Source organism: Natator depressus, chromosome 1 (assembly GCF_965152275.1).
Source record: "Natator depressus isolate rNatDep1 chromosome 1, rNatDep2.hap1, whole genome shotgun sequence".
Lineage (NCBI taxonomy): Eukaryota > Metazoa > Chordata > Testudines > Cheloniidae > Natator > Natator depressus.
Window position 1 is genome coordinate 1,503,402 of NC_134234.1, and position 16,576 is coordinate 1,519,977.

Here is a 16,576-nt window from a genome sequence, read left to right on the forward strand (position 1 = left end):
TGAGGCAGAGCTGCCACCTCCCCTCCCAGTTGGCGTACCACCATGCCTGAAGCCATAGTTGCGAGTGCTTAGCTCCTTGTGGTGCCCTGGCCCAGCACCACTGAGGGCCCCCATCCCATCCCCATCCCCTCGGCTCGTAAACCCAGTTGAGAGGTGCTGCACACTTGGAGCTCAGCTGCCAGGGATCCTGATCCCACTTCCACCCCGACCCTACTCGTGATCCCATTCCTCGCCCCAACCCCGCTCCCACCCCTGTCGCATTGCCCGCCCCTTCCCCCTCAACCTCCCACACTGTTGCCGCCATGGGAGTTATCTCGTTCCCTCTATGTTTGGACAACCCGCAGGGGGTGGTTTTCTTGTCTCCCATCCCCGACCCTTTAGGGGGCTGCTCTCTTCCCTCTGCTGTCCCCTCCCTTGCTGGGGATAGGGACGGGTTGCGCTGCACCACCAAGGCAGGCGCCATGCTGGGGATCTTCCCCCTGTTTGCCTGTCTCCGTGGGCCACGGGGTCATCAACAATCCCGAGTCCATAAATCCATCCCACGCTGTGCCGTGGGACGAGCTGCGCCACTTCCTGGTGGACACCAGTGGTTTCAAGGGTAAGGTGCAGCTCACTCTCCAGCACTGGTGGGGACAGCCCAGGACCAGGCCCGAGCTAGGATCCAAGGTGCCGAGAAAGGCGGACGCCTGCTGATAGAAACACATCTGCTCTGGGCCTGAGTGTGGAGCGTAGCCATTGACTAAATTCAATGTCAGCCCCTCCACACAGGCCCAGAGGTGCAGCAGGTGACCCGGCATGACCTCAGCCACCCCCAGCACCTCGGGCTGTCGGTCGTGGGTGTCAGGATATAGATATTCAGGCCTGTCTGTAAAGGCCTAGATGCTAAGAATGTAGGTGTATTCTTAGCTCTTAGCTAGTTCTAGAGGTATAAAAGAGAGAATCAAAATCACTGTCTGCCGGTGTAAGGTCCTTCTCTTACTGTGACAGTCTGAGGCCCTGTTCTTAGGCTAAGGCCTTTGGCTAAGCCACAGAGGCAGCCATAAGCTGGGAAGTGACCGGTCACCTCCTCACATCCCAACCTAGTCAATCTGGGGCTGTCAGGAAGCGGATCCGATCTATCACCTCCAGAGAAAGGGAAGAGCCTAGAAGATGTAAAAGGAAGATTAGGTTGATAGTTTTCTGTTCGGTAAGAACTCACTTATCAATAGACACAGCTGGGAAACCCTTATGTTTTTATAGATGTAGTTGTGAAATCCTCACTTCTGTATTAGAGTTCCCACTTTGCTCTTGTTTATTTGCATGGTCTCTGTCTGGTTCTGTGATTGTTTCTGTCTGATGTATAATTAATTTTGCTGGGTGTAAACTCATTAAGGTGGTGGGATATAATTGGTTACATAATCATGTTACAATATGTTAGGATTGGTTAGTTAAATTTCAGTAAAATGATAGGTTAAGGTATAGCTAAGCAGAATTCAGAACTCAAGTTTTACTATATAGTCTGCAGTCAATCAGGAAGTAAAGGGGGAAATAGGGGTGGGGAAATTGGAATCATGTTTTGCTAAGGGGGAAATGGGAACAGGGAATGGGGGTGGGGAAATTGGAATCATGTTTTGCTAAGGGGGTGGGAATGGGAACAGGGACACAGGTGTAAGGCTCTGTGGTGTCAGAGCTGGGAAGGGGGACACTAAGGAAGGAAACTGGAATCATGCTTGCTGGAAGTTCACCCCAATAAACATCGAATTGTTTGCACCTTTGGACTTTGGGTATTGTTGCTCTCTGTTCATGCGAGAAGGACCAGGGAAGTAAGTGGGTGTAGGAATAAGCCCCTAACAGTGGGAAACAGGGTGGCTTCCCCAGCCAAATGAGCACTGAGGTAGCTAAAGTACACACAATCTCCCCATTCCAGCTGCCAACTAGCCTCAGTGGCTGAATCTATGTAGGTGTCCTGCAGGAAAATCACAGAGTATCCTCCCTCCTGAAGAAGGAGAGCACCTGGCACCTGTGGAGACCAACCCTATGGCCCCAGGTGTTCAAGGTGGTAAAGATGATTGGTGTCATAGTGAGGACTGGGGAGGATCCTCGCTGGCAGCAGTGCCAGAGACCCCCCCAGCGGGCCTCGCAACAATCTGTGACTGACCCTGAAAGCCAGCAGACAGTCACAGAAGTTGCAGGCCTGCTGGTAGGCCACAACATCCTGCCTCCTGGTCTCCCTCCCATCCTCCAAATCAGCCCTAATAAATCTCCAGGTATGGATGGGCTGACCTTGGAGTTCTGGGACGTCCTCAGCCCGGAACTTGTCACCGTCTGGCACAAGTCCTTGAGGAGCAGGTTCCTCCCTTTCTCATGCAGGCTTGCGACCAAAGAAGGGGGACCTCCGTGACTTTCAGAACTGGCACCCCGACTTGCTCCTCAGCACGAACTACAAAGTCATACTGAAGGCCATCTCGCTTCAGCTGGGGTCTGTGCTGCAGACGTGGTCCATCCTGACCCAACTTACATGGTCCCGAGCTGCTCCATCTTTGATCATTTCTATTTGTTCTGGGACCCCCTGGAGCTCGGGTGTAGGGTTGGTCTGTTGTTCACCCTCCTGTCCCTGGACCGGGAGAAATCATTTGACAGGATGTATCTTAGGTTTGACATGAGTATCTCATGGGTACTCATTTGACATGAGTATCTCATGGGTACTCTGCAGGTGTTAGTCTTTGGTCCCCAGTTTGTGGTTTTTCTCCAGGTGCTGTATGCCTCTATGGAATGCTTCGTCAGGCTAAACTGGACCGTGACTGAACCAGTCAGCTTTGGGTGAGGGGTATGTCAGGGGTGTCTGCTGTCAGGCCAGCTGTATACTCTGGCAAAAGAGACCTTCCTCTTTCTCCTCCGTCAGATGTTGACTGGGTTGGTGCTCCGTGAGCCAGGGTTGTGGCTGGTCCTGTCAGTGTACGCCAGTGAGGTGCTCCACTGGGTCCAGGACTTCGGCAACCTGGTACAGGTGGAGGCCTGTCAGGCGATCTACTCAGAGGCTTCCTCCGCCCAGGTTAATGGGGTCAAGAGCTCTGGCCTGATGGTCGGGGACAGGTGGCAGACGAGCTCCCCTGAACATGCACTTGAAGCCATTCAGTGGAGCGCGGGTCCACTGCTCTATCTCAACATGTAACTTTCCACCACGCAGTATTCAATATTCAGTATTCGGCACATGGGTGTGCCATGGATTTATATTGAGGCAATATGATATTTTCTGTCTTATTATCTCTCCCTTTCTTTATGATTGCCAACATTCTGTTCGTTTGCTTGATTGCCGCTGCACTTTGAGCAGATGTTTTGACCCTATCAACTCACATTAGATTGTATGACCTATCTGTATCCTTATATCTTTGGGCTTTTCCTGAACTCTTCACTCATGCTCCTTGTCCTAAGGGGCAGGAGACTGGGACAGAGGCATCTGTCTATAAATAGGTGGGTCATTAATGACCAGCCCTAACGAGATCTCGCCCAGACAGAAAAAGGGAGTAAATACATTCTAGATATATTGGAATTGGAAAAGGTACTGAGAAGGGCAACAGAAATGATGAGGGGCGTGGAACAGCTTCATATGAGGAGAGATTAATAAGACTGGGACTTTTTAGCTTGGAAAAGAGAAGACTAAAGGGGGGATATGACAGAGGTCTATCAAATCTTGAGAGCTGTGAAGAAAGTGTTATTGACGCCTTCTCATAACACACGAACTAGGCGTCACCTGGTAGAATTAGTCAACAGCAAATTTCAAACAAACAAAGGGAAGTATTTCCTCACAGTCAACCTGTGGAACTCTTTGCCACAGGATGTTGTGAAGGCCAAAACTATAACATAGTTCCAATAAGAACTAGATAAATTCATGGAAGATAGGTCAATCAATAGCTATTATCCAGGATGGGCAGGGATGGTGTCCCTAGCCTCTGTTTGCTAGAATCTGGGAGTGGGCAACAGGGGATGGATCACTTGATGATGACCTGTTCAGTTCATTCCGTCTGTGTCACCGGGCACTGGCCATTGTCAGAAGATAGGATATTGGGCTAGATGGACCATTGGTCTGACCCAGTATGGCTGTTCTGATGTTCTTATAGAGACCCAAGATGTATCTGCCCACCCCCCCCCCGCTACAAAGAACTAGACCCCACTCCCCTCCCAGAGCTGAGATAGAACCCAGGAGTCCTGCTGGGGTCTCTCTCTCTCTGCAGAGTTAGTAACAACGTAAGCATATACAGTAATATTTTAAACCTAACGTGTCCCTTAAGTGACTTGGCACAAGATGTCAGAACGTGTTAGTATCAGAGCTGAGGGGGTCTAATATTTATTCAAGTTTCTTTCTTTTATATCAGAATTAGATACATTGCTCCTGTCAGCTAATTGCTAAGTTATTGGCAAAGAAACCAGAGTTGTGAAGACCCTAAGTAGCCCTTGGAATCACAGTTAATGTTGCCTCCCCTACCAAAATGTGAAATGGCTCCCTTGTAGCTGTGGTGAGGGGAGGGAGGTGGAAATGATCCAGCAAATTACAGGGGGAGGAGAAGGGAGGAGTAAGCGACAGGGGCAGGGCCTTGAGGCAAAGAGGCAGAGCAGGGGCGGAGCCCTGGCAGAAGAGGTGGGGCAAGGGGTGTGAAACCAGCAATGAGAGATGTGGCAACCCACTGAATTGTACATAGACATATTCCCCAGTTTGTCATGCTAACACAGCACAGTAAGGACAGGAAAGGATTTAATGTCTTTTTAATTGTGTGGTATGTGATTCAGGGAAGAGGGCCCAGCACCATGTCACCTGCCAGCTCAGCATGGAGCTTGGTCTGAAAGCCAGAGCACCAGGAGAAAACGTCACATCCCTATATGAGTAAGTAGCCAGAGTAGCCTGTCCTGGATCTGTTTGGTCCTCACCCCATAGATGATGGGGGTGTAGCATGGGGATCACAAGCAGGTACACATTGGAAATGAGAATGTGGAAATACAGGGCCACATTATGGACAAACTGGTGCGTGAGGGAGGAGAAGATAACTGGGATGTAAGAGGCTAAAATGACAAAGAGGAGGGAGCCATACGTCCCAAAAGTCTTGAGCTGGGCATCCTTTGTGGGGAGGCTGAAGATGGCCCTGAGAATATAGATATAGGACATGGTGATAAAAAACACATCCAGAGTGGTCACAAAGAATGCCACAGAGAGGCTGTAGTAACTACTGATGCGAACATCAGCACAGGCCAGCTTCACCACGGCCATGCCATCACAGTATGTGTGGGGGATGATGTTGGTTCTGCAATATGGCCACCACCTCGCCAGGAAGGGAGTGGGCAGTACGATCATGCAGCCACGCAACACCATGGCCAGGCCAATCGTGGCCACCATGGGGTTTGTCAGGATGGTGGAATGTCTCAGGGCATTGCAGATGGCCATGTAGCGAACAAGACAGGACCAGGTTGCTGATGGCCAGCATGCAGAGGAAATAGTATATGGGCCCATGGAGGCTTGGCTCCCTCTTCACAATGAACAGGATGGTGAAGTTTCCCAAGACGGCTATGGCGTACATGGTGCAGAAGGGGATGGAAATCCAGACATGAGCAGTCTCTAAGCCAGGAATGCCCAGCAGGATGAAGGGGGAGGGGTTGGTGATGTCGGTTGTGTTGGAACCTGACATGGAGTAGTGTCCAACTCTGAATCATAGAATATCAGGGTTGGAAGGGACCCCAGAAGGTCATCTAGTCCAACCCCCTGCTCGAAGCAGGACCAATTCCCAGTTAAATCATCCCAGCCAGGGCTTTGTCAAGCCTGACCTTAAAAACCTCTAAGGAAGGAGATTCTACCACCTCCCGAGGTAACGCATTCCAGTGTTTCACCACCCTCTTAGTGAAAAAGTTTTTCCTAATATCCAATCTAAACCTCCCCCATTGCAACTTGAGACCATTACTCCTCGTTCTGTCATCTGCTACCATTGAGAACAGTCTAGAGCCATCCTCTTTGGAACCCCCTTTCAGGTAGTTGAAAGCAGCTATCAAATCCCCCCTCATTCTTCTCTTCCGCAGACTAAACAATCCCAGCTCCCTCAGCCTCTCTTCATAAGTCATGTGCTCTAGACCCCTAATCATTTTTGTTGCCCTTCGCTGGACTCTCTCCAATTTATCCACATCCTTCTTGTAGTGTGGGGCCCAAAACTGGACACAGTACTCCAGATGAGGCCTCACCAGTGTCGAATAGAGGGGAACGATCACATCCCTCGATCTGCTCGCTATGCCCCTAATTATACATCCCAAAATGCCATTGGCCTTCTTGGCAACAAGGGCACACTGTTGACTCATATCCAGCTTCTTGTCCACTGTCACCCCTAGGTCCTTTTCCGCAGAACTGCTGCCTAGCCATTCGGTCCCTAGTCTGTAGCTGTGCATTGGATTCTTCCATCCTAAGTGCAGGACCCTGCACTTATCCTTATTGAACCTCATCAGATTTCTTTTGGCCCAATCCTCCAATTTGTCTAGGTCCTTCTGTATCCTATCCCTCCCCTCCAACGTATCTACCACTCCTCCCAGTTTAGTATCATCTGCAAATTTGCTGAGAGTGCAATCCACACCATCCTCCAGATCATTTATGAAGATATTGAACAAAACCGGCCCCAGGACCGACCCCTGGGGCACTCCACTTGACACCGGCTGCCAACTAGACATGGAGCCATTGATCACTACCCGTTGAGCCCGACAATCTAGCCAGCTTTCTACCCACCTTATAGTGCATTCATCTAGCCCATACTTCCTTAACTAGCTGACAAGAATACTGTGGGAGACCGTGTCAAAAGCTTTGCTAAAGTCAAGAAACAATACATCCACTGCTTTCCCTTCATCCACAGAACCAGTAATCTCATCATAAAAGGCGATTAGATTAGTCAGGCATGACCTTCCCTTGGTGAATCCATGCTGACTGTTCCTGATCACTTTCCTCTCATGTAAGTGCTTCAGGATTGATTCTTTGAGGACCTGCTCCATGATTTTTCTGGGGACTGAGGTGAGGCTGACTGGCCTGTAGTTCCCAGGATCCTCCTTCTTCCCTTTTTTAAAGATTGGCACTACATTAGCCTTTTTCCAGTCATCCGGGACTTCCCCCGTTCGCCACGAGTTTTCAAAGATAATGGTCAAGGGCTCTGCAATCACAGCCGCCAATTCCTTCAGCACTCTCGGATGCAACTCGTCCGGCCCCATGGACTTGTGCACGTCCAGCTTTTCTAAATAGTCCCTAACCACCTCTATCTCCACAGAGGGCTGGCCATCTCTTCCCCATTCTGTGATGCCCAGCGCAGCAGTCTGGGAGCTGACCTTGTTAGTGAAAACAGAGGCAAAAAAAGCATTGAGTACATTAGCTTTTTCCACATCCTCTGTCACTAGGTTGCCTCCCTCATTCGGTAAGGGGCCCACACTTTCCTTGGCTTTCTTCTTGTTGCCAACATACCTGAAGAAACCCTTCTTGTTACTCTTGACATCTCTTGCTAGCTGCAGCTCCAGGTGTGATTTGGCCTTCCTGATTTCACTCCTGCATCCCCGAGCAATATTTTTATACTCTTCCCTGGTCATTTGTCCAATCTTCCAGTTCTTGTAAGCTTCTTTTTTGTATTTAAGATCAGCAAGGATTTCACTGTTAAGCCAAGCTGGTCGCTTGCCATGTTTACTATTCTTTCGACTCATCGGGATGGTTTGTCCCTGTAACCTCAACAGGGATTCCTTGAAATACAGCCAGCTCTCCTGGACTCCCTTCCCCTTCATGTTAGTCTCCCAGTGTCTCCTGCGTGTACCATACTTTCCCCTGACTTCCTGTATGTGCCCAGGGTCTAGGGTGATGGTCACAGATTATTGCTGCTTCTCTCGCTCTGCTTCCAGCACTGACCTGCTCCCTGGCATGGTTCTCGGACCCCTGTGGCTCTGGCTGCAGCTGCCTCAGCCTGGTCCCCTGCTCGGTCCCTGTGGCCCAGGCAGTCCCAGCTCACAGGGAGGACGGGGCCAGAACTTCCTTTTATTTCTTTTAAACCTGCTGCCCATTAATTTCATTTGGTGGCCCCTAGTTCTTCTATTATGGGAACAAGTAAATAACTTTTCCTTATTCACTTTCTCCACATCACTAATGACCCATTCCAAAACCCTAATCGTTTTAGTTGCCCTTCTCTGAACCTTTTCTAATGCCAGTATATCTTTTTTGAGATGAGGGGACCACATCTGTACACTGTACTCAAGATGTGGGCGTACCATGGATTTATATTAGGGCAATAAGATAATCTCCGTCTTATTCTCTATCCCTTTTTTAATGATTCCTAACATCCCGTTTGCTTTTTTGACTGCCGCTGCACGCTGCGTGGACGTCTTCAGAGAACTATCCACGATGACTCCAAGATCTTTCTCCTGATTAGTTGTAGCTAAATTAGCCCCCATCATATTGTATGTATAGTTGGGGTTTTTTTTCCAATGTGCATTACTTGTACTTTACATTTATCCACATTACATTTCATTTGCCATTTTGTTGCCCAATCACTTAGTTTTGTGACATCTTTTTGAAGTTTTTGAAGTTCTTCACAGTCTGCTTTGGTCTTGACTATCTTAAGCAGTTTAGTATCATCTGCGAACTTTGCCACCTGACTGTTTACCCCTTTCTCCAGATCATTTATGAATAAGTTGAATAGGATTGGTCCTAGGACTGACCCTTGGGGAACACCACTAGTTACCCCTCTCCATTCTGAAAATTTACCATTTATTCCTACTCTTTGTTCCCTGTCTTTTAACCAGTTCTCAGTCCATGAAAGGATCTTCCCTCTTATCCCATGACAACTTAATTTACGTAAGAGCCTTTGGTGAGAATCATAGAATCATAGAATATCAGGGTTGGAAGGGACCTCAGGAAGTCATCTAGTCCAACCCCCTGCTCAAAGCAGGACCAATCCCCAATCAAATCATCCCAGCCAAGGCTTTGTCAAGCCTGACCTTAAAAACTTCCAAGTAAGGAGATTCTACCACCTCCCTAGGTAACGCATTCCAGTGTTTCACCACCCTCCTAGTGAAAAAGTTTTTCCTAATATCCAACCTAAACCTCCCCCATTGCAACTTGAGACCATTACTCCTTGTCCTGTCCTCTTCTATCACTGAGAATAGTCTAGAACCATCCTCTCTGGAACCCCCTTTCAGGTACTTGAAAGCAGCTATCAAATCCCCCTCATTCTTCTCTTCCGCAGACTAAACAATTCCAGTTCCCTCAGCCTCTCCTCATAAGTCATGTGTTCCAGACCCCTAATCATTTTTGTAGCCCTTCGCTGGACTCTCTCCAATTTATCCACATCCTTCTTGTAGTGTGAAGCCCCAAACTGGACACAGTACTCCAGATGAGGCCTCACCAATGTCGAATAGAGGGGAACGATCACGTCCCTCGATCTGCTCGCTATGCCCCTACTTATACATCCCAAAATGCCATTGGCCTTCTTGGCAACAAGGGCATACTGCTGACTCATATCCAGCTTCTCGTCCACTATCACCCCTAGGTCCTTTTCCGCAGAACTGCTGCCTAGCCATTTGGTCCCTAGTCTGTAGCTGTGCATTGGGTTCTTCCGTCCTAAGTGCAGGACCCTGCACTTATCCTTATTGAACCTCATCAGGTTTCTTTTGGCCCAATCCTCCAATTTGTCTAGGTCCCTCTGTATCCTATCTCTGCCCTCCAGCGTATCTACCACTCCTCCCAGTTTACTATCATCCGCAAATTTGCTGAGAGTGCAATCCACACCATCCTCCAGATCATTTATGAAGATATTGAACAAAACCGGCCCCAGGACCGACCCCTGGGGCACTCCACTTGACACCGGCTGCCAACTAGACATGGAGCCATTGATCACTACCCATTGAGCCCGACAATCTAGCCAACTTTCTACCCACCTTATAGTGCATTCATCCAGCCCATACTTCTTTAACTTGCTGACAAGAATACTGTGGGAGACCGTGTCAAAAGCTTTGCTAAAGTCAAGAAACAATACATCCACTGCTTTCCCTTCATCCACAGAACCAGTAATCTCATCATAGAAGGCGATTAGATTAGTCAGGCATGACCTTCCCTTGGTGAATCCATGCTGACTGTTCCTGATCACTTTCCTCTCGTGTAAGTGCTTCAGGATTGATTCTTTGAGGACCTGCTCCATGATTTTTCTGGGGACTGAGGTGAGGCTGACTGGCCTGTAGTTCCCAGGATCCTCCTTCTTCCCTTTTTTAAAGATGGGCACTACATTAGCCTTTTTCCAGTCATCTGGGACTTCCCCCGTTCGCCACGAGTTTTCAAAGATAATGGCCAATGGCTCTGCAATCACATCCGCCAATTCCTTTAGCACTCTCGGATGCAACTCGTCCGGCGCCATGGACTTGTGCACATCCAGCTTTTCTAAATAGTCCCTAACCACCTCTTTCTCCACAGAGGGCTGGCCATCTACTCCCCATGTTGCGATGCCCAGCGCAGCAGTCTGGGAGCTGTCCTTGTTAGTGAAAACAGAGGCAAAAAAAGCATTGAGTACATTAGCTTTTTCCACATCCTCTGTCACTAGGTTGCCTCCCTCATTCAGTAAGGGGCCCACACTTTCCTTGGCTTTCTTCTTGTTGCCAACATACCTGAAGAAACCCTTCTTGTTACTCGTGACATTTCTTGCTAGCTGCAGCTCCAGGTGCGATTTGGCCCTTCTGATTTCATTCCTACATGCCCGAGCAATATTTTTATACTCTTCCCTGGTCATATGTCCAACCTTCCACTTCTTGTAAGCTTCTTTTTTATGTTTAAGATCCGCTAGGATTTCACCGTTAAGCCAAGCTGGTCGCCTGCCATATTTACTATTCTTTCGACTCATCGGGATGGTTTGTCCCTGTAACCTCAACAGGGATTCCTTGAAATACAGCCAGCTCTCCTGGACTCCTTTCCCCTTCATGTTAGTCCCCCAGGGGATCCTACCCATCCGCTCCCTGAGGGAGTCGAAGTCTGCTTTCCTGAAGTCCAGGGTCCGTATCCTGCTGCTTACCTTTCTTCCCTGTGTCAGGATCCTGAACTCGACCATCTCATGGTCACTGCCTCCCAGATTCCCATCCACTTTTGCTTCCCCCACTAATTCTTCCCTGTTTGTGAGCAGCAGGTCAAGAAAAGCTCCCCTCCCATTGACTCGTCTAGCACTTGCACCAGGAAATTGTCCCCTACGCTTTCCAAAAACTTCCTGGATTGTCTATGCACCGCTGTATTGCTCTCCCAGCAAATATCAGGAAAATTAAAGTCACCCATGAGAACCAGGGCGTGCGATCTAGTAGCTTCTGCGAGTTGCCGGAAGAAAGCCTCATCCACCTCATCCCCCTGGTCCGGTGGTCTATAGCAGACTCCCACCACTACATCACTCTTGTTACTCACACTTCTAAACTCAATCCAGAGACACTCAGGTTTTTCTGCAGTTTCGTACCGGAGCTCTGAGCAGTCATACTGCTCCCTTACATACAGTGCTACTCCCCCACCTTTTCTGCCCTGCCTGTCCTTCCTGAACAGTTTATACCCACCCATGACAGTACTCCAGTCATGTGAGTTGTCCCACCAAGTCTCTGTTATTCCAATCACGTCATAATTCCCTGACATCACCGGGACCTCCAGTTCTCCCTGCTTGTTTCCAAGGCTTTGTGCATTCGTATATAAGCACTTGAGAGAGCCTGCTGATTGCCCCTCATTCTCAGTATGAGGCAGGAGCCCTCCCCTCACAGACGTTCCTGCCTGTGCTTCCTCCCGGTATCCCGTTTTCCCACTTACCTCAGGGCTTTGGTCTCCTTTCCCTGGTGAACCTAGTTTAAAGCCCTCCTTACTAGGTTAGCCAGCCTGCTCGCAAAGATGCTCTTCCCTCTCTTCGTAAGATGGAGCCCATCTCTGCCCAGCACTCCTCCTTCATGGAACACCATTCCATGGTCAAAGAATCCAAAGCCTTCTCTCCGACACCACCTGCGTAGCCATTCGTTGACTTCCACGATTCGACGGTCCCTGCCCTGGCCTTTTCCTTCCACGGGGAGGATGGACGAGAACACCACTTGCGCCTCAAACTCCTTTATCCTTCTTCCCAGAGCCACGTAGTCCACAGTGATCCGCTCAAGGTCATTCTTGGCAGTATCATTGGTGCCCACATGGAGAAGCAGGAAGGGGTAGCGATCCGAGGGCTTGATGAGTCTCGGCAGTCTCTCCGTCACATTGCAAATCTTAGCCCCTGGCAAGCAGCAGACTTCTCGGTTTTCCCGGTCAGGGCGGCAGATAAGGTGAGGGACCTTGACAAGGTGAGGGACCTTGTCAAAGGCTTTCTGGAAATCTAAGTACGCTATGTCCACTGCATCCCCCTTGTCCACATGTTTGTTGACCCCCTCAAAGAACTCTAATAGATTAGTAAGACATGATCTCCCTGTACAGAAACCATGTTGACTTTTACCCAACAATTTATGTTCTTCTATGTGTCTGACCATTTTATTCTTTACTATTGTTTCAACTAATTTGCCTGGTACTGACGTTAGACTTACCGGTCTGTAATTGCCAGGGTCACCTCTAGAGCCCTTCTTAAATATTGGCATTACATTAGCTATCTTCCAGTCATTGGGTACAGTAGCTGATTTAAAGGACAGGTTACAAACCATAGTTAATAGTTCTGCAATTTCACATTTCAGTTCTTTCAAAACTCTTGTGTGAATGCCATCTGGTCCCGGTGACTTGTTACTGTTAAATTTCTCAATTAATTCCCAAACCTCCTCTAACAGATACTGAGATTAGCTCAGCTCTGGGAAGGCTCAATTAAAAGTGACTTGCTCCAGCACCCAACTGCACAACCCCAATGGGACCTGAACCCCAGAGAAATCTGCCTTACACTCTATAAAATTTTATACAGTATATGTTCATATTGTTCTCCCTCTTTCTTGAAGTAAAGAGAGATATATACAGACTATTTGACCCCCACCCCACTAGGGAACCGTTACTTACACTGGGTTTATTAATAAACAACAGTGATTTTATTAAGTATTAAAGGTAGGATTTAAGTGATCATAACAGGTAACAGACAGAACAAAATAAGTTACTAAGCAAAATAAAACAAACACGCAAGGCCAATCTTAATACACTAAGAAACTTGTTGCATGTTATATCTCACCCTCAGAGATGTTCCAGTAAGCTTCTTTCACAGACTCGACTCATTTTTAGTCTGGGCCAAATCCTTCCCCCAGTTCAGTCTCTGTTATTTCCAGCAGATATCTTAGGAAGTAAGATGGGGTATCCTCCCTTCTTGTCCTGCTTCACACCCTTATATAGATTTGGGAAAAGGCTGGAATTGTTTGTCTCTTTGTTTAAACTCTCCCCCCAACTTGTGAAAAAATATCAAATCCAAGGTGGATTCCAGTATCAGGTGACAGACACAGGCCTTCACAGCACGCCTCCTCTTGCACAGGCATCCCACAGACTTACAGGAAAACAAATCCATTCACAGCCAATTGTTTCTTGCTTAAGAGTCATCAAGTTCCTGAATTACCATTAACGGCCCTCATATGCGTCATATTCTTAACTTTAAATATAAGCATGATACATGCACATAAATAGGATGAATACATTCAGTAGATTATAACTTTTCCAGTGATATCTTACAAGAGGTATTTCGCATAAAGCATATTCCCGTTATGTCATATTCATATTCAAAACCCCCGTAACACAGCGACTCCCTGCCTCTTCTGTTCAGGGGAGCACTTTCCAAGAGAGACTCAAACCTTCTCCCTAACCCCAAAAGGTGATGCTTGCTCAGGAAACATTTCCTTCAGGGAAGCCCGGCTGGGTCACTCCTGGAACTCGAGCACTCAGGGAAACACTGAGGGCAGAGAAACCAGATTTGGGTGAAGAGAACATCTTGTGGACACCTCCCTGCCCAGCTGCACTTACCTTCCATTCACAGTCCCTTAGCAACCATGTAGCATCCATGTTGCAACTTCAAGTTTCCTGTCACGGTTGGACACCCACCAGGCAGTTGTGTTTGGGTCCCACACACAGGTCCCACGTGCTTTTGAGTCTCAGCACCGTTCAGGCCCTGTCTTTGACTTTGAGTTTCTAGGCCCACTCTCAGGGTGCAGCTTCTGTTCTAGAGCCTCACTCTGGGAGCAGAGAGCTTTGTGCCAAGACCCAGAGACTAGTTTTGGCCTGGCTTCCCCAGATTCTCCAATTGCTTCAGCGCACCCATCCCAGTACTCCCCTTTGGGCACACTCTGTTTCCAATTTCTCTCTATTGGGTCACAAGATTGTTAAAGCGAACAAACCCAGGCCTTGCAAAAGGAATTGCTAAAACTATTCCTCTACTTTAGACAGCACAAGAGATACCCAGATCCAGGTAAATACAATATGACACCTGCATGCCATTCCCTGCCTCTGTGTCCTCGCCGCCCTGGAGCATTCTTTGGGATTTGGACAGAGCCCTCTATGGTATCCAGGATCCACCTCCTGGAGCTCACGGCTTCTCCTCCAGTTGGAGTCTGTCTCTCAGCTGCAGCCCTAACCCTGAAACCAAAGAGCTCCCTCTGCCACCCTTGTGCCACTCTCCTGCCCCAGCTTCCTCTGACTCATCCAATCTCTGTGTGTTTAAAGGGCTGGACCAATCCCCCCTCCCCCCGCCCATTTACTCAGACAGTCCAGTTTTTGGCTCATGTGTCAGGGTGCCATTTAGGGTTACCAGGTACCCAGTTTTCAACCAGAAAGTTAGGTCAGAAAGGGAAACTGGCAGTGTCCAGTTACTGCATGGTGGAGGGAGATGGAAGGTCATTAAGTCATGCCCCCCCTACTCATCGGGGGCTGCTTTCTACCAGCCGACAGGCTGTTTGTCAGGCTGCAGCAGCTCCTTTGCCAGCCTTGGAGCAGAGGAGGCACAGCTGGGGTGGGGAGGAAGCTGGAGATGATCTAGAGAGTGACGTGGGAAGGCAGGAGAGGAGCGATCACCAGGAGTGTGACCTTGGGGAAAAGGGGGCAGAAGTGGGTGGAGTCTTGAGGTGAGATGTGCAGCAGGGATATACTCCTTGGAGGAAGGAGTCGGGCAGCATCTCAGGGGTCCAGTTAACAGAAATTGGAAAGGTGGTATCCCTATGAGTTAATGAATTGTACATAGATTGATTCCGCAGTTCGGCACACTGACACAGCACAATAAGGTCAGGAAAGGGCTTAATGTCACTTTCACTCTCTCGTAAGTGATTCAGGGAAGAGGGATCAGCCCAATGTCACCAACCAGCTTTGTATGGGACTCAGTCTGAGAGCCAGGGCACCAGGAGAAATCTTTTATCCCTTTATGAGTAACGAGCCGGAGGAGCCTGTCCCGGATCTGTCTGGTCCTCACCCCATAGATGATGGGGTTTAGCATGGCAGGCACCAGAAGGTACATGTTGGCCATGAGAACATGGAACTGCAGGGGCACATTGTGGCCAAACCGGTGCGTGAGGAAGGAGAAGAGAACTGGGATATAAAAGGCTAAGATAACACAGAGGTGGGAGACGCAGGTCCCAAAAGTCTTGACCCGGGCTTCCTTTGTGGGGAGTCTGAAGATGGCCCTGAGGATCTGGGTATAGGACAAGGCAATAAAAAACACATCCAAAGCAGTCACCAAGAAGGCCAGAAGGAGGCCATAGTAACTACTGACAAGGATGTCAGCACAGACCAGCTTCAGCACGGCCATGTATTCACAGTATGAGTGGGGGATGATGTTGGTTCTGCAATATGGCCACTGCCTCGCAAGCAAGGGAAAGGGCAATATGACCATGCCAGCACGCAGCACCACAGCCAGGCTGATCTTGGCCACCAAAGGGTTAGTCAGGATGGTGGAATGTCTCAGAGGATCACAGATGGCCACGTAACGATCAAAAGCCATGGCCACAAAGATCCCAGACTCCATCGCTAAGAAGCAGTGAATGAAGTACATCTGGGTGAGGCAGGCACTGAAGTGGATTTCCCTGGAATTGAACCAGAAGATACTCAGAGTTTTGGGCAGGGTGGACGTAGACAGGACCAGGTCGCTGACAGCCAGCATGCAGAGGAAATAGTACATGGGCACATGGAGGCTCGGCTCCGTCTTCACAATGACCAGGATGGTGAAGTTCCCCAACATGGCTGTGGCGTACATGGCGCAGAAGGGGATGGAGATCCAGACATGGGCTGCCTCCAGTCCAGGAATGCCCAGCAGGATGAAGGTGGAGGGGTTGGTGAAGTCAGTTGTGTTGGAATCAGACATGGAGTAGGGGAGAAGGTGTCCAACTCTGAGGCAGAACGGTGTCTCCTGCATGTACCTTACATTCCCCTGACTCCCTGTATGTGCCCAGGCTCTAGGGTGATGGTCCCAATACAAGTGCCTGGATGGAGAGACAATGTGAATATGAGACACTACATGCACTACTGGGGGCTGTTCTCATGGGGGAAGCAGATTGGTCGCTCTTCACACACTGAAAAATGACATTTTCCTTATTCAGAGAAAGGAATTATGAACAACTGGCCCTACTAATGCCAACACCAGTTTGGAAACCACTGGCCTAGGTGAATGGGACTCACAAA

General features: G+C 48.9%; 1 protein-coding gene across 1 annotated transcript; it reads right to left on the reverse strand.

Annotated features, from left to right (window-relative positions):
- Positions 1-15,230: 15,230 nt before the first annotated feature.
- Positions 15,231-16,310, reverse strand: LOC141995097 (olfactory receptor 52R1-like). The gene has a single exon (XM_074965985.1). It carries the CDS (start codon positions 16,308-16,310, stop codon positions 15,231-15,233), a length of 1,080 nt encoding a protein of 359 aa, XP_074822086.1.
- Positions 16,311-16,576: the final 266 nt, after the last annotated feature.

Excerpts from the sequence above, each read along its gene's own strand:
- LOC141995097 (XM_074965985.1), bottom strand. The coding sequence starts at position 16,310 with ATGCAGGAGACACCGTTCTGCCTCAGAGTTGGACACCTTCTCCCCTAC.